Raw genomic sequence first — 22,514 nt, forward strand, 5'->3', positions numbered from 1 at the left:
GGGTGGGGTTGAGGGTCGAGGCACGCGAAAAAGATGAGACAGCAGGACTTCTTGGTCACGTGGGAGGCCGATTTTGCACCCCCCACGTGACTAGAACAGTGGCGCCCGGGGACAAGGGGTACCCCTTGTCCCTAGGCAGATACGTCACTGGCTGTTCTTGTCATTCCATCCCCTTTAAAGCATGGCTTAGTCCTTTTCAAACAGCTTTCTTATAGAACTCTTTTTGTGAAATTAAATATTTTTGTTAAATTACGTATTTTTCTACATACATAGGGAGCTTCCCTGAGTAGCAGGAAGATCCTTACCTCGTCTGCATATAGCCCCACTGCGCGGATTTTGTCAGTCGCAAAAAGCGCTTGACTACTATGCACAGCGATAACACATTCAGACATTTTCTTTAATTAAAAGAAGTCAAGCTATTGTATGGTACCTTTTGGGCCAGACAAACAGGTGAGGCACACAATACACCTGCAGAAAGATATCTTTGCCAAATGCTGAATGCTCCCGATGGATTAGACCGGGGGCGAATTTTACAGCTGGCACACACTCCGCAGATAATCCCACGCAAGCATTGACCTTGACAAGTGAGCAGGACTAATATTTGCACGAGAATGAACTGTTCTTGAGCAGTTCCATCGAGGGGATTAAACGCAAACGCAAATGCGCTTTCCACCAGCATCGAGCGTGCTGGCGCTCTCCCTCGCCTGATTTTTTTTTTCCTGCTGCAATAAAACCCCCAGGATTATCACTAAACAAATATGTTCTTTCTCTCCCTTCATCCCAGGGCTCAGGCCCAGTTCATTAGCAACCCCTCCCCTGCAACGCACTCCGATTCCAAACCAACCAGAGAAAACTGAAGCGCTACCTTGCACAATTTCTTCCCCAAGCTTCTTTCAATATGTATTCGGTCTTTGTTTGCAACTCCGGTTGCCTGGTTTGTTTTATTATAGTGAATGGTATTGGGAAGGGGGGGAGTGATTCAACATTTTCTTACTCAGCCATTTTTCCACCACCTCAAACTGTTTCTCCTTCTACTTGGGTGGGGGGAACATATAGGTATCCAAGTTTATTGCAGGGGAAGTAAAACCAGTTCATGGGTGGCTATTTCCGGGGGGGGGGGGGGGCGGCCATGAAATAAAAGGTCAGTTTCCCCCTCTTTTTGTTTTTAAAAATTCTTGCACCAGCATACGTGATGCTTATACAAACAAATTAGTCAGTGGACACTGAGAGGCCGCAAACTTAACTTTACAAAAAGAGGAATGATTTTATGTCTATTGTTCTAGACCAGGGGTAGGGAACCTGCGGCTCTCCAGATGTTCAGGAACTACAATTCCCATCAGCCTCTGTCAGCATGGCCAATTAGCCCGTGTTGAGCTGATGAAATGCCGCATTCTATTCTAGGCTATGATGGCGAATCTTACAGATGTTATGGACTACAAATCCCATCAGTCCCTGCCAATTGGCCATGCTGGCAGGGGCTGATGGGAATTGTAGTCCATAACATCTAGAGTGCCAAAGGTTCGCCACCACGGTTCTAGACCCTTGCTGCTGCTGTCTGTTCATATTCCCGTTTCAAGATGCCTCAGGCTACAGCTGGGGACAACTTCCACATTACTTCAAGTCCCCCAAATCCCAATTCTGATTTCCCTTCTGTCTTGTGCAAATCAAATCTGGGGGTGCTTATTTCCACTCTGTTTTTGTTTCTTCGTACTGAGTTTCCCCCATAAAATGTAAAAATGTCTACAGTTTACAAGGGAAAGGCCCATGCAGACTCAAATCACATTCCTCCCTGTTAGTCCCCGTAGCACCTGCAACCCCCAATTCCTTCATCCCAGGCTCACGGAGGGCAGTACAGAAAAACAGCTGAAAGGAATAGAAAAAGGATAGGTTTTTATTCCTTGCTTTTTTTTCTACCTTTAAGGAGTCTCAAAGCTGCTTATAATCACGTTTCCTTCCTCTCCCCACAACAGGCACCTTGTGAGGTAGGTGGGGCTGAGAGAGTTCTGAGAGAACTGCGACTCGCCCAAGGTCACCCAGCAAGCTTCATGTGGAGGACTGAGGAATCAAACCAGGTTCTCCAGATAAGAGACCGCTACTCTTAACTACTACACTATCCTGGATCTGGGGAGAGAAACTATGCAGAGAGAACAGAATCAGCTCCCTATTCTTTGTGGTGGATAAAAGTGGGGAGAACCCAAGTTGAAACCAACCAACCCAGGGCTGCTGCCATCTGTGAAAATGCTCTAGTGGATCCATGCCAATGTTGATTAGATTGGTGGTCACTGCTAAACAGGATTTTTCATTGTGGCCTTTCAAATTACGAAACCAGCTAGGTCCTTCAGTGTGCTACATTCAGAATCCTCATTTGTTTACAGCATCTATTTGCCATAGCTCCAAATGAATGGGTGCTTACGACAGGAATGAACAAATGCTAAAATCCAAAACATACACACAAGCCCATACAATAACCGCGAGTGAAACGAGATCAGAATAACTGGTGGGGAGGGGTTAAAAAATTCCATCACAGCAAAAAAGACACAAGAGCAAAACCCAACGTGCTGATTTCATATCACTTTCGGTATTAAAACTCTCACTCCTCAAACTGAGGATTTTTTGCGTTTAAAAAATGGGTCAACAATTCTCTAAAGAAATCCACTGCGACACTCACTGCAGAACTTCTTGAAATCCGCCTGGACCTCCTTTCGCGTGTTCATGAAGACCCTCCCCTTCTCCGTCCCGACGACAAAGGTGTTTTCATCGTGAACCGCAATGCAGGCAACCTCTGTGTTGAGTTTAGAAAGTGCTGAACACTGGGGAAAGGAGAGAAAGAGGCATGACTGGGAACCCCAAAAGAGATATCACAACCTCTGTTCTTCTCTAAAGTGAACTACTGCAACCCCTTATACATGGGTCTGCCTTTGAAGAACTTTCAGAAGTTCAATAACAAAAACTGGTTTAAGTCAACCACACAAAAATCTTGACCACCTGCATATTTTGGACAACACGTTTTGAAACTCAAGAAAAGCCAGAAATCTGCACAGCCTGATAATCACAAAAAAATGTATCCAATGGCATGCCTATGACCCTTTCCACACGGGCCAATTATCCCAGGGTGGGGGCGGGATTAAACGTGGTTTGGGTGGGAACTTCACACAGTTCCTGCCCCTAAACTGGGTCAATCCCGCTATAACCACCCTTCCCTGAGCCAGGGAGAATGCAGCGACAGAAAGCGGCTTGGCTATTAACGTTCATTTGTCCTGCAAGTTTCGTTCTCGATTTAGAGCCGCAGAACATACACAGAGGTTCTACCTTCTTAAAATGATTATTTTTAAAAGTATAATTCAGTGAATTTTTACACTGCCTACCTGTGAGTACCCAGCTTGCCAGGAGTAAAGTGTAGGCAACTGGGGAAGGCAATGGCAAACCACCCCATAAACACAGTTGGCCTAGTAAACGCCATGATGTGATGTCACCAATGGGGACTACCTTTACCTTTTAACCTGTGATTCATTCAGCCAAACCAGATCACACGGGAAGGTGTACCTCTGCCTACAAAGGTGCGTTATTCTCTAGAAGCGAGGGGTCTAAAACCAAACTTTTTTTAACCCAAACAGGGGCCAGTTCACGATACAGAGTCTGTACCGAGGGGGGCGGGACTAAGCGTCGCTCGGCGAGTTTTATCCATCCGCCCCTCGACTCCACCCCTGGCATATTGAGCCTCCCACCCCTCGCTGTCCCCTTCCAATCTGGCCCTGAAGCTCCGCCCGCCTTTCTCTCTCCCCGCCCGCGCATTGAGTAACGTCCCCTCACGGCCGCTTGGAGATGAGCAGGCCGAAAATTAGCTCACGCAGAGGCTGTTTGTAAACCTGGGGGGTCGTAAGTGCCAAGCACTCAGGGCGCCTGAAGTTTAGGCACCCCGACCCCCCAGGTTTAAGACCTAAGCAGCCTCGTTGGCATTAATTCGCTCATTCCAAGCGGCCGGAGGGGCACCGCATCACGCGGCAAGGGGAGGAAGAAGGCAACTCTGCCACCTTTCTCTCTCCCCTTGCTGCATTGAGTGCAGTAACGTCCCCTCCCGGCCGCTTGGAATGAGCAGCGAGTCGCCCACGCTTAATGCTGTTTGTAAACCTGGGGAAAAGGAGATAGAGAAGGGGGAGATCCGCTTCTGCCCAGTGGGCCGGATAAATGTCTTCCGGGGGCCTGATTTGGCACCCGGGCCGTAGTTTGGGGACCCCTGCTCTAAAGCACAGGGAAGTAGGCTGTTTCCTTTAACTATTATTTTTACTCAGCAGTAGAGCACTGGCTCGGCTTGCAGGAGCTTCCCGGTTCAATCCTTGGCATTGCTACTGAAAAGATTTCAAGCATCAGTTGCTGGGAAAGACCTTTCTCTGCCTACGTCCCCTGGAGAACTGCTGCCGGAGGAAATAAGCCATCTTAGGCTCTGTTGACCATTGATCTGACTCAGCATGAAGCAATGTCACATTTTCACAGGCAAATGTATGCAAATGTAACTGCTTAATTAAGCCACTGACTACAACTCATACGATTCAATTGACAAGGTTTTTCTTTTTTTAAGGGGCTGACAATTTTTATTCAAAGAGCTACTTTCTTGAGCTCTAATGCTGCAAAGACATACACCATCATTCCTTCGCCAGATTTCATTCACACTAAAAACAAAGCTGCCGGCTTTTTGCGAGAGACACAGCCAGGCAGATATCTTGTTTATGGAAGCAAGCCCACCTTATGTAAGAGTTCTACTCAAATCGTTCTTTAAAAAAGGGGGGGAAGGAGAGGAAGACATTCACACAAATTATTGTTTCTGTCACAGCCGAAAAAAAGCCTTTGACATCTTGTTATGGAAAAGCCCGCAGAGGGTAGTGGTTAAACATTTGGGATTATCAAAACGGCAGATCCCAGCATAAAGGTTAACAGAGAAACACAATAGGTGGTTTTGAAGACTGACTTCAAAAAACTCCTCTGACAGTGGATGAGAAGAAGCAGTTTTCAGTTCAGAAGCCAAACCGTTGAAGGGACTCTCCGTAACAGCAGCCTAGAGAAAGGAATGCAACACCCCCACCCCCGAATGGTTTGGAACAAAATCCCATCTCCCTTCCTGTCCTTGTGGCTCTCCAGATGTTCATGGACTACAATTCCCATCAGCCCCTCCCAGCATGGTCAATTGGCCATGCTGGCAGGGGGTGATGTGAATTGTAGTCCATGAACATCTGGAGAGCCACAGGTTGCAGACCCCTGCCTTAGGCCTTGCCTGTGAAATGTCTGCAGCAGACAAGCTCCTTCTACTTCATAGCAGTAGTGCCGATTTGCCTCATTCCATCACCGGCCAGCCTACTGCAGCGTTTAGCCTGCTTTCAAGCAAGCTGTGATGTCACAGAAGCTCAGCAAATGGGAGGCAAGGACCATTTTTAGGCATGGGATGAAGAAAAATCATTTGTAATGAGAGACAAGGGGGAAGGTGGCTTTGAGGCAAGTGACAACTACTAATGTAGTTACATTTGCCTTCAGAAAGGGAAATTTCTCAAAGATGAGGGGGATAGTGCGCAGGAAGCTGAAAGGGAAAATCAAGAGAGTCAAAAATGTCCAAGGTGCTTGGAGGTTATTTAAAAACACAGTCTTAAAAGCTCAGCTGGAATGTGTTCCGGCGAGGGTTAGGAAAGGCGAAAGCGCCTTTGAAGTTCAAAGAAAAGCTACCCATGGAAAGCTAACAAGGAGGTTGAAGAGGTAATTATTAGGAAAAAAAAGATGTCTTTTAGAAAATGGAAGTCCAACTTAACTGATGAAGAATACCAGAAGAGAACACAAATGGTGGCAAAAGAGAAGCAAGAAGCTGTAAGGGGAGGCAAAAAGGATTATGAGGAACGCATGGCTGCGAACATCAAGACTAGCAACAAACAGTTCTTCAAGTACATCAAAGCAGGAAGCCAGCTAGAGGAAGCTGCAGGTCCGCGATGATGAAGGAACAAAAGGTGTGCTAAAAAGATGACAGGAGATTGCAGAGAAGCTGAATGAATTCTCTTTTTATCTGTTCACTACCAAGAAGGAGGTGAGGAAAGAATTCCCGCACCCGAACCAAGCTTCTTTAGGGAGGTGAATCTGGTGAACTAGCTAAGCGAAGTTAGTGGTAGACAAGCAGGCTAAAGTTCTGGCAGCCATTGATAAACTAAATGCTACCAAACTCTGGCCCAGATTGCGCTCATCCAAGAGTTCTTAAAGAGCTCAAGCATGAATTGTACTGATGTTCCTCACATTAATATGCAACTCATCCCTGAAATCAGGCTCCCATCCCTGAAGACTGGAAGATGGTACAATGTCACACACCAATCTTTAAAGAAAGGGGTCTAGGGGGACCCGAAATTACAGGTACAAGTCAGTTTGACATCTGTTCCTGGTAAATTAGTAGAATCTATCATTAAAAGATAAAATTATTAAACATGTAGAAAAGCAAGACCTCCAAGGAGGAAGAGTCAGCATGGCTTTTGTAGCAAGGCAAGTCCTGTCTTACAAACTTTACTAGAGTTCTTTGAGGGCGTAAAACAGACATGTGGATAAGAGGGGGAACCAGTGGACATTGTCTACTTGATTTGCTAAAGTTAAGCTTTTGACAAAGTTCCTCACCAGAGACTGTTGAGAAAACTCAGCAATGAAGGAATAAGAGGGAAGTTCTCCCATGGATTAAAAAACTGCTTGAGGAACAGGAAACAAAAAGGGTGGGTATAAAATGGGAAGTTCTCACAATGGAGAGATAAAAGGGAGTGGTGTCCCCATGGATCCGCTTTTGGGACCAGTGCTCTTTACGACTTATTCATAAATGACCTGGAAGTAGGGTGGGTAGTGTGGTGGCCAAGCTTGCAGATGATACCAAATTATGTAGGGTGGTAAGAACCACAAGGATTAGCTTAAGAGCTCCAAGCTGACCTGTGATAAATTAGGTGAGTGGGCTCACAGAAATGGCAAATGCAGTTCAATGTAGCGTAAATGTAAAAGTGATGCAATCGAAGCAAAAAAAAAAAAATCCAAAACTTCACATACACGCTACAGGGTCCAGTGCTATCAGTCACAGACCAGAAAGGGATTTGGGCCGCCTTAGCTGATAGTTCCATGGGAATGTCAACTCAATGCATGGCAGCTGTGAAAAGGCAAACTCTATGCTGGGAGATAATTAGGAAAAGGAATTGAGAATAAAACTGCAAGATTGTCATGCCCTTATATAAAAGCAGTGGTATGCGACCGCACTTGAGCATTGTGTTTTAGTTCTTAGGTCGCCACATCTCTCAAAAGGATATCGAAGAGATAGAAAAGTGCAGAGAAAGGGCAACGGTGATGATTGAAGGATTGAGCACCTTCCTTATGAGGAGAGGCTGCAGCGCTTGGGACTCTTTTTTTTAGTTTGGAGAGGAGACGCTTTGAGGGGGGGGATATGATTGAAGTCTATAAAATTATGCATGGGGTAGAAAATGCTGACAGAGAGAAATTTTTTCTCTTTCACAATAACAGGAACCAGGGGCATTCATTGAAAATGCTGGGGGGAAGAATTAGGACTAATAAAAGGAAACACTTCTCCACGCATAACGTGTGATTGGTGTTTGGAATATGCTGCCACAGGAGGTGGTGATGGCCACCTAACCCGGATAGTAACTTTAAAAAAAGGGCTTGGACAAACTTATGGAGGAGAAGTCAATCTATGGCTACCAATCTTGATCCTCCTTGATCTCAGATTGCTAATGCCTTAGCAGACCAGGTGCTCAGGAGCAGCAGCAGCAGAAGGCCATTGCTTTCACATCCTGCATGTGAGCTCCCAAAGGCACCTGGTGGGCCACTGCGAGTAGCAGAATGCTGGACTAGATGGACTCTGGTCTGATCCAGCAGGCTAGTTCTTATGTTCTTATGTTCTTATGTTCTTATGTTGAGGCCCCAAAGGAAAGCTAGTACAAACAGACAGGAGAAAAAGATGTAATTTGATTCTCATGAGAGGATTAACAGAACCCTGAATCTGTGCGTCACACAGTAGGTGTGTAATCATAATAGTACCTACCAGCCTCGTTCCCTAAACATTACATCTGTGTGGAGGGCTATGCACACTGGTCACTGAATTTGAGTAATACACATTCTATTTTGTGTGGCAACACACATTGGATCTTAGGCTCAAAGGGCTCAATGCAGACACGATGACCCACCAGAAGGTATTCTGAGGTGTGCGGACGTGGGGCCAGGCACACTATCCCAATGGTGTTTAGTACTGGTAGAATATTGATAGGTGCAGAATACGCATCCAACAGGATGTACTACCTGGATTGATCCAGCGAGACAGTGGCTCCTTCCACACATGCAGAATAATGCACTTTCAATCCACTTTCAATGCACTCAGCAGCTGTGCGGAATAGCAAAATCCACTTGCAAACGATTGTGAAAGTGGACTGAAAGTGCTTTATTCTGCATGTGCAGAAGGGGTCAGTAACTTGCAAGAAGGACCTCTCCAAACCATCACATTTCTCCCTCCGGTAGGCTTTCCCCTCCAAAGCAAGCACCAGGCCTAAATTAGACATTGCTCATTTGAAATGTTTATATGCCGCCTTTCTGCCCAAATAAGATCTCCATGGCATTGGACAAGGCAGAGGAGGCATTTTGGCTCATGAAAATGGTATGGGGGAGAGAAGTCTGAAACCTCTCCTGCAGTGTAGACCAGAGCAGAGCATCATGCCACAGTCTTGATGCCATGTGTGGAAATATATGCATTGATTCTCTGGAACATTTATTTGAACCCATTTGGGACAATTGTGCAGGCTGGTTGAAGTTACTGCCACAGGAGGCGGTGATGGCCACTAATCTGGATAGCTTTAAAGGGGGCTTAGACAGGTTTATGGAGGAGAAGTCATCTATGGCTACCAATCTTGAGCCTCCTTGATCTGAGATTGCAAATGCCTTAGCAGACCAGGTGCTCAGGAGCAGCAGCAGCAGCAGCAGGCCATTCCTTTCACATACTGCATGTGAGCTCCTAAAGACATCTGATGGGCCACTGCGAGTAGCAGAGTGCTGAACTAGATGGACTCTGGTCTGATGGACTCTGGTCTGATCTGTTTCTTACGTTCTTATGCTCACAAAATCATTTCATTACCGGTGAATGATAACCCAAGTTATACGCCCAGGCTAGGCTTAGCCGTTTGACATGATTCTTTACTGTGAGCCCGATACTGGGACTAATTAATTGTTTTTTCATGATGGTTTGTGAGCCAATGTTCGGGTAATTTTTTTGAGTGATAAAAGTTGAATAATTTAGACTCTCACGTAAAAGCTTTTGTGAATTCTTTAAAAGAAACAAATACTGGTATACCGGGAGCCATTAGGGTGCATGGAGAAATATTCTATTGGCATCTTGTTTTTTGGCATCATGTTTGACTGTAAAAGGAACACAGTTGGGGAACCCCAATCGAGTCACCCCCCCGTTGGCCTAACCCCGTGGTGGCGAACCTTTGGCACTCCAGATGTTATGGACTACAATTCCCATCAGCCCCTTCCAGCATGGCCAATTGGCCATGCTGGCAGGGGCTGATGGGAATTGTAGTCCATAACATCTGGAGTGCCAAAGGTTCGCCACCATGGGCCTAACCTATCCATACAGGCTTCTTGTAGTGATGGTGGAGAACAGTGTTGAAAACCACTTTGGATCTCTGCTGAGGAGAAAAGAGGGACAGAAATAAATACACAAATAAATAAATTGTCGAAGGCTTTCACGGCCGGAATAATTGGAGTGTTGTGGGGCTTCCGGGCTGTATGACCATGTTCCAGTAGCATTTTCTCCTGATGTTTCGCCTGCATCTGTGGCAGGCATCTTCAGAGGATCTTCTAAAGATGCCAGCCACAAGATCCTCTTAAGATGTCAGCCACAGATACAGGCAACATGCCAGGAGAAAATGCTACTGGAACACGCTTGGAAAACCCACAATACTCCAAATAAATACATTGCCAACAACTCACCATGGAATCTAAGGCAGATACTAAACTGGTGATGACTTCATCTTTCTGAGAGAACACCAAGTGCCACTGGTCGGGTCTGGAGTTGTTCGGTGGCCCGTCACAGAGCTTCCCCAACAGTGCCATCACCACCTGAAATAAAGAGATACCACGAGCTCAAAGTTGGGCACGTTTGTTTATTTGCTCCATCTCTAGTCTGCTTTCCTTGCTGCAACTGTAGGCAGACTGCACATGTTCAGAGGATACAGTAGGAACGATATTCAACCAACATGGTAATAAAACCAACACATACATAAAACACTGGATTACAAAATTCACAGCTCGCACAGCATGGCTGAACCAGTTGAGCATCGTTTCTGTTCCTTCTCGCTTGGCTGCTGGACTGCGATAGCTGGCTAAACTGAGGAGATTGTTCTTTGGTCACACTATGAGGCTTTCCCCACTACAGAAGGGAGCTAAGGTCGACTTGGTTCCCTTCAGTGGAGGGCCATTCCAGGCTGTCCCCACAGCAACTGAGTTGGCCCCCTGGAACCGAGCTAAGTGGGCGGGATCATCTTGGTGCCTGTTTTGCTCCTCGATCGTGATTGGCGCTTGTGTTACGGCAGGAAACGGGAGCGTTCTTTTTTTTAAACAGTTTTTACAGTTTACAGTTACATGCGCTTTCTGCTCGTCACGACTCTCCCATTCTGCGCATGCCACAAAAGCGGCTCGTGATTGGTTGAATGAATGAGGTGTCGTTTCGATGCTTCCCCACTTCGAAGCGGTATCGACCTTGTTCCAGCAGAAAAGTGTAGTTCATAACTGCGGCAAGGATGTCGCAGTTCTGAGGAGGGGGAACTGGGACAAAACAATGTTGAGCTCGGTGGCAGTGGGGATTCACTGAGGCGAACCTAGGTAGAAACCAGTTCAACTCTGTCAGTGGGGAAAGCCCCTAGGGCTCCTTCCGCACATGCAGAATAATGTACATTCAATCCACTTTCAAAATTGTTTGAAAGTGGATTTTGCTATTCCGCACAGTAAGATCCAGTTTCAAAGTGGATTGAAAGTGGATTGAAAGTGCATGATTCTGCATGTGTGGAAGGGGCCTATGAGAAGACAGGAATTACTGGGGAAAACCCCCCATAAAGTTAGGAAGCAGCAGTAAAAGAGAAAGACCCCCCCCCCATTTGAGATGGGTTCTCGATAAAGGAAGCCTCAGCCCTCAGTTTGCATGACCTGAGAAAAGTTGTTAACAATAGGACTTTGGAGAGATCATTCATTCATGTGACAGCATGGTGTCATGGTTACGAGCAAAGGCCTCTACTCTGGAGCACTGGATTTGATTCTCTACTCCTCCACATGAGTAGCAGACCCTAAACTGGTGAACTGGATTTGTTTCCCCACTCCTACACATGGAGCCCGTTGGGTGTCCTTGGACTAGTCCTAGTTCTCCCAGAACTCTCTCAGCCTGCCTCATAAAGTGTCCATTGAAGGGAGAGGAAGGGAAGGAGTTTGTAAGCTACTTTGAGACTCCTTAAAGATAGAGAAAAAGCAGGGTATAAATCCAAACTCCTCCTCTGCTTTCAGAAAAGGGGCAATCCGCTCTGTTCCAGGCTTTGGGCATTCCAATTAAAATAAGCATGCCATTTCGTTGGTCAGTAATTCAATGCCAACCCGAGCAAACCACGCAGCCCATGCTGCAGACCAACGTGTGCGTGGGAAGTAAATAGCTTGGGGATGCGGCAGACGGACAGGAAAATCTCTAATGAAGCAAGATGGGGGGGGGGGATTGTTGCGACTCAGGAAGGCTGCCTGGAGAATCCGAATAAAGCGAGCTCCGCTTAACTCAATTTGCTAACAAGGCAACAACTGCCGAAGAGAGAGCTCAAGGCTCTGCGGGGAGCGGAGATTGAATGGTCGGCAGGGGTGAGGCGATTTGGCTGCCGTGGGCCAACGGAAGCACGTTTAGCAGGGAAGCAAGTTAAGCAGCCGATGTGCCTTAGAAACAGCCTCGTGGAGAAGCGCTTTACCTGTTTTCAGAACGGCAGCTCTGGTGGAGATAGTTTGCACCAGTTTGCAACGCCCTGTTGTTGGAGTGGACTCTATTTTTTGTTTCCTATTCTTGTCTAGTGTTCAAATCATGGGAGGAAAGGCGTAAAGGCCAGAACAGTAATGCCCAAAGAGTTCAAAAAGACTAGTTAAAGAACAGAGGCGTGGCAAGGGGGAAAAGCGCCGAGTGCACTAGTGCGTCCTCCACCCCCGCCACGCCATGCCCCCGCCATGCCCTGGAACAGCCCCACCACGCCCCCACCATGCCCTCATCACACCCCCACCAGGGTAAGCGCCCGGTGCGTCGTGCCCCCCGGTCCCCTTGGAGCTACACCTCTGCTAAAGAAGCCTTCACAAAAGGGGGAGGAGCAAGCCCCCCCGGATCCCCTCGTGATTCAAGCCCCCCTTTGTATCTTGAGGATGCCATGAAAACATTTAGAAGAATTCGCCCCAGTTGTCCTTCTGAGCTCAGATCAATCCGCGGAGCCTCTAGAAGACAGATTTCAGAACAGAGAGGGGACATTTCATGTCTCCAGCACACGGAAATAATCCACTATCACCCCAAAACACAAGTTTCTAGCTCTTATTGCCCACAGAAATCACCCCGAGGATACAAAGGCAGGGCCTGGTGACACCACAGAAACCAGAAGAGAATATCCACTTGACAGCCTGTGAGAATTCAGTACTCTGCTCTGTGTCTCTCCTGCACTGCAGATCAGAAACAAATTAAGTCTCCATACCCTAAATATTTCCCCAATAAAGTGAGAATACAAGAGTCAGATTTATTTTGGTGGGAAAAAAGGGGGGGGAAGGAGAAGGGGCCACCACCAAGCATGCTCTCGTCATGCTTGGACCAAGGCCTCACTTAATTGACCTCTTCACTGATACATGTCTTTATTTTTAGTTGCTCTATGAAGCTGCAACATTCAATAAACATATTGCCATTGTCTTTTAAGAACAAGCCTGCATTTCAGGATCAGGTTTACAAGCCACTGAAGCTCTGTGGCTTATTCAATTGCTCTTCTATAAAGCGTTCCCTGATCTCCCTCAGTTCCTTGCAGGGAAACCTTGTCTAGATATCTGCAGATTCCAGAATTCCTAGACAGCTGCTGCTAAAAGCCACGAAGAGTCCACCCAATTTGGCATAAGCTTTGTGCTCCCTCCCTTGTAGAGCATGCTCAGTCTCCATTAGCCTCTCTCTCCCTTTCTACACCACCCTCAGACTTCAAGCTAGTCTCTCTCTGGCGTCTATAGCATGCTTAATCTTCATGGTGTAGTGGTTAAGAGCAGGTGGTCTCTAATCTGGAGAACCGGGTTTGATTCCCCACTCCACCACCTGAGTGGTAGAGGCGTATCTGGTGAACCAGATGTGTTTCTGCACTCCTACGTTCCTGCTGGGTGACCTTGGGCTAGGCACAGTTCTTCAGAACTCTCTCAGCCCTACCTACCTCACCAGGTGTCTGTTGTAGGAAGAGGAAGGGAAAGGAGCTTGTCAGCCACCCTGACTCTCCTTACAGGATAAAAATATAATCCAAACTCTTCTTCTTCATCTTCTTCTTTATTAGCTACTTTCAACATTCCTCCCTTCTGGAGCACGCTCAGTCTCCACCAGTACGTCTCAACATCCCCTGCTCTGGAGTACGCTCAGTCTTCATCAGTTACTGTCAACATTCCCTCCTTTCTGGAGAATGTTCAGTCTTCATCAAGCTAGTTTTTCAAGGCTTTCATCTAACTGCTAGAGTAAGGTTTTTCTGCATACCTGGGAGATCCCCAGAGTAGCAGAAACGTCCGCTTTGTCTGTGGTTGACCTGAAAACTGTACAGACAACCTGTCTGCACATATCCTCTCACCCCATGATCAGCAACGCTGCTTTCGGAACATTGCTGATCACGGAGAAAGGAGGAGAAGACATGCAAACACTTTCGCCATGAGTTTGCACCGTGCAGCTCACTCAGCAATTACACCGAGGCGGGGAACCTAATCTGGACGACCAAGGCTAGCTGGGTCGTCCCTGGTTAGTAATTGATGACAGACCACCAAGCAATACCAAGGTTGCTATGCCGTTAGATGTGTCTTTAACTTTAATTACGGTCACTGACCAGCAACATGAAAAAGATCCGTAACAACAATGTAAAAGGTCAAACAATCGACAATAAAAACAAGCAAATTAAAAGACAGCAGCAATAAAAGGAATACAAATACAGACAAGTATTACCCCTTTTCAAAGTGGAACTTGCACGCTTATTTATCACAAGACTGCACCTTTTTTACATACAGAAGAACAAAATTTTGCCACAAGATGTTAGGGTCCTTATCCTCAAGCAAAACTCTGACCAGAAAATACTGTGTATCAGATACATGGATTATGTGTCCAAAACGATATAACAGAGGTGTAATTAGATGGTTCCTCTCAACAGTGTAAAATTAACAGCGGAGTAATACATGAGTAATCGTCTCTATGTTGTTGATACTGCAAAGGCAGTGGTGCGACTCCAATGGTATATTTTGAAACCTAAAAAAGAAGAGGAGGAGTAGTAGTAGTTTGGATTGATATTCCACCTTTCTCTCCTGTAAGGAGACTCAAGGTGGCCTACAAGCTCCTTTCCCTTCCTCTCCCCACAACAGACACCTTGCGAGGTAGGTGGGGCTGAGAGAGTTCAGAGAGAATTGTGACTAGCGCAAGATCACTCAGCAGGAATGTAGGAATGCAGAAACACATCTGGTTCACCAGATAAGCCTCCACCACTCAGGTGGAGGAGTGGGGAATCAAACCTGGTTCTCCAGATTAGAATGCACCTGCTCTTAACCATACACCATGCTGGCATTAAGGCGAGCTCTGGAAAAGGCCTGGCCAAGTTTCGGCAGGGTGATGGAAGGTAAGTAAGGTGTAGGAGTTGTTCCTGTCCATGTTTTTAAAGGTCCATATAGTGGCAGAAGGAGTGCAGTTTCAGAGCCCATATGAGGACAGGGGCAAATCTGATCATGGGAGCAGCATGAGGTCGAGCCAATGGACTCACCCTCCCTGGAGCATTTAGCCAAGCAGAGAGGCAATCTCAACCACATATGCCCACTACTGCCTTCCACAGCACTGGAATGTGTGCCTGACATGGCACCAGCGTCCTAGCACCTGCGCCTCTGCTGCCATTGTCATGGGAGCAGGCTGGAGACACGGCTGGGGGAGGAGCCAATGTTCAACAGCTTCGTCCCAGCCATTCACCCCGTTCCCCCAGCAAATGCACATTTGGACGTACACAATCTTAAAAGGTGGCACAAGTCCATTAATTTTGATGGAGACTTCTCAGTGGCGGAAAGGCATTCGTGCTTTTTAAGCCTCCACACCCTGCTGGCAAGACTGCGTGGGAGTGGCAGGGTGGCGTGGCCACGGCGCTGTGGCTGGCCGCCTGGCCCTGTGGATAGGGCTACTCACCTGCAATTCCATATTGCCAAGGAAGGCAGCGCATGCCACGTCTTGCTGTGGCAACCCTCTGAGATCCCCACAAGTTGGCTGCAACTTGATAGTGCTTTCCACCACAACACAACTGTGAGAAAGAAAATGTTTCACACTTGATAGTTCTATCTAAATCAGTGGTTCTCAACCTGGAGGTCGGGACCCCTTTGGAGGTCGAATGATCCTTTCACAGGGGTCACCTAAGATAAGGGGACCAGATTGTCACCTTTGTAAAGCGGGACCCGGGCGAACGCATGCGCCAGCCAAGCTGCAAGCAAGAAATACACAGTGAGCGCAAGACTCGCCTTCAAGCCCTGCCTCGCCCCGCGGATAGGCTTCCCGCTCCCCGTCTTCTAGACAGGGCCCGCTTCCCGCCCCGTCAGTGCTGTGGAACAGGAGCTCTAAAAGGCAGGCGCCTCCCGCGTCGCTACAGTGAGGGTTGGTCATGACTGCCTTCTGGCGCTTCCCTGTTTCCCCGCCCTGTGACAGGGCAGGAAAAGGGGGAACCCCCAGAAGGCAGGCGCTTCCGCGTCGCTGTTAAAAGCTGAGTGCTACCGGCGATCGTCTTCTGGGGCACTTCCTGTTTCCCGCCCTGTGACAGGGCAGGAAAAGGGGGAACCCCCCAGAAGGCAGTGCGGCAGCCTTCCAAAAATCGGGACGGTTCAAAAAACCCGCGGGACGCGGGACAAATTGATTTACGGCGGGACTGTCCCGCCAAAAGCGGGACGTCTGGTCACCTTGGCCTAAGACTCTATGCATCAGTGTTCTTCATCTGTAAAATGGATAAATGTTAGGGTTGGGGGGTCACCACAACATGAGGAACTGTATTAAAGGGTCGCGGCATTAGGAAGGCTGAGAACCACTGATCTAAATGCTGTGTATTAGCAAATACACACCTGAGCTTTGCATTAATACGTCCAAGACTACAGCACAAGAAAGGCGTGAAGGGACAAAAAAGCTCTGAACAGGGGGATTCACTCCCACCCTCAAAGCATAACTTTCACTGAGGAATAAAAAGTCCTCTTAAGCTTCAAGCCCTCCTGGATCACTTTGAATGACTTTTGCAAAACTCCCAGAGCTGGAGAAGAATTTAGAAGTCGGGGAGGGAGGGAGGGGATTGAAGATTCAAGGAAAGGGCTGCCGCCTTGTATCTCCCCCTTTCTGATCTGTACTAGCACACAGAGAGATCCTGGCTGGCCCTCTCGGAGATACAAAGACTTTTGCCTCTGCCAAGGCTTGGAATCACTTTCTCCAGCAGTCGAGAGACAAAGGAAACAGAGATGCCGGGATGGGAAAAAAAAGTGGAGCAAAGGCGACGTGACCCAGTTTTAACCGTTAGAGGCAGGTTTCCGGCAGCAGCCGGCGGAAGTCAGGGAGGAAGCATCTGGAAAGAGGGGGAGGGGAGCCTCCACAGCACAATTCAAACCATCTTTAGATATGTGTAATCTACAGATATTGCTGCCTTATACTGGGTCAGCCCATTGTAGCTCAGCACCGAGTCGTCTGACTGGCAGTCCTGGCCAGGGTTTCAGGCACAGGAAGGATCTTTTCTGACACTTCTTACCTGTAGTCCTTTAGCTAGAGATGCTGAGGACCACACCTGGGATGTTCTGTGGGCAAAGCAGGTGCTCTGCCACCAAGCCATAGACTTCCTTGCAAAAGTCAGGTTGTTTTTATGATGCCCCACCACCTAAAAGGCACTAGAATGAAACTGATTTTAGAAGAAGAAGAAGAAGAAGAGTTTGGATTTATATCCCCCCTTTCTCTCCTGTAGGAGACTCAAAGTGGCTAACAATCTCCTTGCCCTTCTCCCCTCACAACAAACACCCTGTGAGGTAGGTGGGGCTGAGAGAGCTCCGAGAAGCTGTGACTAGCCCAAGGTCACCCAGCTGGCATGTGTGGGAGTGTACAGGCTAATCTGAATTCCCCAGATAAGCCTCCACACCTCAGGCGGCAGAGCTGGGAATCAAACCCGGTTCCTCCAGATTAGATACATGAGCTCTTAACCTCCTACGCTTCCACATATCTGCCCATTCTCCCTTCCTGCTTCAAACCCCTTGTGTGCCCCCGTGCCATTTCCAATGGTCCTTTACTCCCCAGGAGTATCATTTGCGAAGATCCAAGGGGCATCACTGAAAAAGGGCAAGGAAAGAATGTGCCGTTCCACTGATGGAAGTATCTTCTATTAATGGCAAAGTTCATCTGGATCCAACCCATTTTGGGGAGATTGCAATAATTACTGATGTGCATGTACACAGATCCATAATTCCACCATTATTTGTCATTCTTCAACATGCCAGACAGCTATTTCACATCACAGTCATTTGCAAAAGCAGCTTTCTTGCCCTTTGAACGTAAGAAAGGACAAGGCGAGTTGCAAAAATATACCTGGATTAAGGAAGGAACGGGAGCTGAGATGAACACAGCAGATGCTAGGAGGGGGAGAGGCCGTGGCTTAGCAGGGAGAGCATCAGCTTTGCATGCAGGAGGTGGCAGGTTCAATCCTCAGCACCTCCAGTTATAAAGAGATCGGGCAATAAGCGATGTAAAGGGAGGCAGCTTGGTGTAGCCGGCTCTGCTTCTCACTTGAAAGCCCCTTCCTGGGATCTCCATGAGAATCAAAGTATCTACACCAATTTCTGTCCAATCCAGGGGATTTATACGGCCTGCTAATCACAAGGGGTGATTTTATACCCCTGTTGTTCCTGTCTGTGCCTGAAGAGGACACTGAAGTCTGGATGTGCACACTAGAAAAACAGGAAAAAGGCCAGGGGAGCCAGTGTGGTGTAGTGGTTAAGAGCAGGTGCACTCTAATCTGGAGAACCGGGTTTGATTCCCCGCTCTGCCACTTGAGCTGTGGAAGGTTATCTGGAGAACCAGTGCACTCCAACACATGCCAGCTGGTTGATCTTGGGCTAGAAACAGTACTTCAGAGCTCTTTCAGCCCCACCTCACAGGGTGGCTGTTGTGAGGGGGGAAGGGAAAGGCGTTTGTAAGCTGCTTTGAGTCTCCTTACAGGAGAGAAAGGGGGATATAAATCTAAACTACTACTACTTCTTCTTCTTGGCTTGATAGAGGGTCAATAAGTTTTGAGCGTCCAGTGAGTCCTCGTTAGATACTGATACCAGTCATGTTGACAGCTGTGCATTTGAAAACTTCTGAGTTCTTGAAAATTTTGAAAATTTATTTTTTGAAATTTTGGAACCTTCTGAAACTTTGGAAAACCCAAACTGGGTTTTATTTTACATTTTGCCCCACTTTGTAAATGTACAACTTCCATCGAGCTTCAGCAAACCACCTTTCATTTTGGTTATGCGATCTAAGTTAGCCCGCAGTACAGCTAACTTCTTGCAAAGCAGTTCTCCTTTGACATAGCAACTCATCTCTTGCAAACCCTTTGGTGCTCAGCAGTCCTTGTCGGTCGCTTACTGTTCACGTGGAGAAATAAATCCTTCCCAGCAAAAACAGGCTCAGGGGAAGAAAACAAAAAACAAATTTCCAGGCCATTTGGGGAAAACCGATACAAGACAGGATACAAATATCTAAATAAATAAAAGTAGCATCAGCAATAAAACATCGAATCAAAACAAAAATGGCTGTAACGGCTTTTCTTTAACTCAGATGCACAGGTTAGGTAAAAGTTGACAAAGCTTCATTCATTGAGCTATAAATATTCTCCACTCCTGAATTTGTTTCTCCTTGTTTTTTTTTTAAAAAATGGGGTCTTCGAACTGCCATTCAAACTGCATCAATGCTTTTGACTGCCCCCTCCCCTTAAAAACCGGAGGGTTTCTGCACTAATTCAAAGCAGATCCCAACCCAACTGAACATTTCATTTCTGCAGGAAATAAATCCTTGGTCCCATGTGCTTATTAAAAGTACCAAAGGCAGATCTGGGGTGTGTGGGGAGGATCCATCAGGTGAAGAAAAAGACGTCATCCGAGCACACGTTTTAACTACCTGTATATTTTCAACCTCGACAGGCTCCATTGCAGGTTTCATGAAAAGGGGGCCAGGCTGAGGGAGAGCGAATAGCAACTTTGACAAAAAGCTGAGAAAAATGACCTATATCCTCTAGCAACTCTGGTCACAATGGAAAATCTTATTACAAAAAAAACCCGTTTGAAGTGCAGCCAAGAAGCAATTAAAGATTAATCTCTCTCTCTTTTCCATCCTAACCACCACCAGCCCGCCCCAATACTCACACTTTGCTCTAACCCCCAAGTCAGTAACAAAGTGCCTATTGATTGCAAAGAGGGCAGGATTTGACCTTCGTCACAGACTTGCTCCAAAATCACTGGCGGGGGTGGAGGGGGGGGGGATCAGGATGAAATCAACTCACAAGACTGCAACCATTTTAAAAGCAAAATAAAATCATGGCTCAAAGGTTGTTGCACAAAGGATGGGGTACAATTACGACCTCACTCTGCAAAGCATCATATTGCAAAAGCAAACAGCAACTCACTTCTATTTTAGATTAGAACTGTCAAGAAGGACTACTTGGAGAACTGGGTTTGATTCTCCACTCCTCCACCTGAGCGGTAGAGGCTTATCTGGTGAACTAGATGTGTTTCCCCACTCCTACATTCCTGCTGGGTGACCTAGGGCTAGTCACAGTTCTTCGGAACTCTCTTAGCCCCACCTGCCTCATAAGGTGTCTGTTGTGGGAAGAGGAAGGGAAAGGAGTTTGTAAGCCACCTTGAGTCTCCTTACAGGAGAGAAAGGTGGGATATAAATCCAAACTCTTCTTCTTCTGAAGGGCAGTGCTTAAAAAAAACAACCAGATGCATAGTAGCTATTCACTGTCTCAGTTCAACCTTAATAAACCATGGCCTCAGGTGATAACCATGGTTAGTTGGTGAAGCCAGGATTACAGATCATCATTCTAATACTGATTTAAAGCAACATGTATTCGTGTCATCACTTTCACACACACACACACACACACACACACACACACACACACACACGAGTTGATGTTTTGGCCTGAACTGTAGCAAGTCTGATGATGCAGGGAAGAATTCAAGGTGTCCACATTCATCCATCACACAAAACCATAGTTCAGACTAACTTTGGTGAATATACCTACTTCAGATCATGGTTTGACATACTCTAACCACCTGTAGTCAGTCAAATGGGTCTGTACACAAACAATCACCCTAAAACCACAGGCAATTTAACTAAACCGTGGTTTTGCATGATATCTAGTCTCGGAATTGTGTCTAGCAAGTAGATATGTTTCGCTTTTGATTTTACCAAATGTTTTGTATTTGTGGTTTGTATAGTCCAGTAGTTCCCAACCTGAAGTATGTGTATCCCCAGGGGTACATGCTCAAGAGTTTTGGGGGTACACAAAAAAATTACGTAATGTGTTTGCTAATATAGGGGTACAATCAGAGACGTAGCTCCAAGGGATGGAGGGGGGCGCTCTGCACCGGGGGCATGCCCCTGTGTGGATGTGATGAGGGTGTTCCGGGGGCATGGTGGGGGCGTGGTGTGGCAGGGGCATTCCGGGGAGGGACGGGGGCATTCTGGGGTAGGATGGGGCAGAGGATGCACAGGTGCACCAGGTGCTTTCCCCCCTTGCTACGCCGCTGGGTACAATTTTAGGGAAATGGGTTGCCAAGGGGTATGCAAATGATACACAAATGGGGACTACTGATACACTCTCATTAGATCTGTACTTATTTCAGTCCCTTCACCCAGCCAATCTTGTACCTAAATTTATTTACTTATTTCCACTATTGATAGCCTGCCTTTCTCACTGAGAGTCAAGGCAGATGACACACATTTTCTCTTTTGAAAACTTGGAATTTAGAGAGGCTATCTTCATCCGTACTCAGCACATGCTGTGGTTAGAAAATTTTATTATAGGGCAAAACTTCATGTTGCATTTCTCTCCTGGGCATCTTCAGGTCAGGTCACAGGTATGTTCTGGAAGCTCGTGATTCCCAGGAGCAAAGGGGCCAGACTGAGATCAAGATCATAGTGAGCAGGGATAGGGGTTAGACCAGCAGTTCTCAACCTGCGGGGAGTCGAACGACTCTTTCCCAGGGGTCGCCTAAGACTCTCTGCATCAGTGTTCTCCATCTGTAAAATGGATAAATGTTAGGGTTGGGGGTCACCACAACATGAGGAACTGTATTAAAGGGTCGCGGCATTAGGAAGGTTGAGAACCACTGGGTTAGACTGCCCTCCCTGCTCTATTTTTCCAGCTTGCATCTGCTCCAAAGGATCACTATTTGCCCTGTTGGAGGATGCATGTATACCCACCTGTAGAACCAGACAGATAGCTGTACCAGGACAAATGCAGAGCCCAGTGGAGCAAACAACAGCCCATTTCAGGTCAGCATGGGAAGGAGGTCTAAGTTCCCTCACCTCCATGGTCTTCATCTCATTGGCTGATTCTGCACAGGCAACATAGATTCATGTAACCTGCATCAGTTGCCTGTGCCACCATTTGCACAGCGGGTGCAGGGGCCAGTCGGGATCACTGGGATCCTGTCAGCAGGCGGTGACACAGTTCACACTTGAGAATCCACCCCCCATGAAAATTCCCACCCACCCACTTACCAGCACAACATGGTGGCCGCCTATTAGAGAATCCACTCTAATGGTGGCCACCTGTGGAGCCCACCATAATGGTGGATGGAAGGAGGTGGGAATTGAAAGCTTCCTGATTGCCACTGTTTGCACAGGCAAGCAGGAAGCAGGAAGTGTTTGAAATCCAGGTTGAGAGAGTTCCGAAGAACTGTGACTGAGAGAGTTCCGAAGAAATGTCACTGGCCCAAGATCACCCAGCAGGAATGAAGGAGTGGGGACACAAACCTGGTTCACCAGATTAGAGTCATGCAGCTCATGTGGGGAGGGGGAGGGGGAACTGCACCCAGGGTGTGAACTGCCCATGCACCCCCTCCCACCCCTGCCCACAAAATGCCCCAACACCCCCCTTGCCCCCCACATGGCTGCAATGGCGGTGCCTGGGGCAAGCTGCCCCACATGTCCCCATTGCAGCTATGCCTCTGACCCAGGATAAAGAAAAAAAGTCGCT

The 22,514-nt window shown here is 47.3% G+C and overlaps 1 protein-coding gene across 6 annotated transcripts in view; it reads right to left on the reverse strand.

Moving 5' to 3' along the window:
• GTF2IRD1 (GTF2I repeat domain containing 1) overlaps nt 1-22,514 on the reverse strand; it is a 107,719-nt gene that overhangs the window by 47,372 nt on the left and 37,833 nt on the right. For 5 of the 6 annotated variants that reach the window (XM_048518848.1, XM_048518849.1, XM_048518847.1 and 2 more), the window contains exons 2-3: nt 9,991-10,119; nt 2,669-2,810 (exon numbers count right to left, since the gene is read on the reverse strand). In XM_048518848.1, the coding sequence (XP_048374805.1) occupies nt 2,669-2,810; nt 9,991-10,113 (265 nt within the window). In that variant the 5' untranslated portion in view covers nt 10,114-10,119. The remainder of the gene's footprint in view (nt 1-2,668; nt 2,811-9,990; nt 10,120-22,514) is intronic. The other variant, XM_048518851.1, reaches the window with a different exon arrangement.

The sequence above is a fragment of the Sphaerodactylus townsendi genome, linkage group LG16 (genome assembly GCF_021028975.2).
Source record: "Sphaerodactylus townsendi isolate TG3544 linkage group LG16, MPM_Stown_v2.3, whole genome shotgun sequence".
NCBI lineage: Eukaryota > Metazoa > Chordata > Lepidosauria > Squamata > Sphaerodactylidae > Sphaerodactylus > Sphaerodactylus townsendi.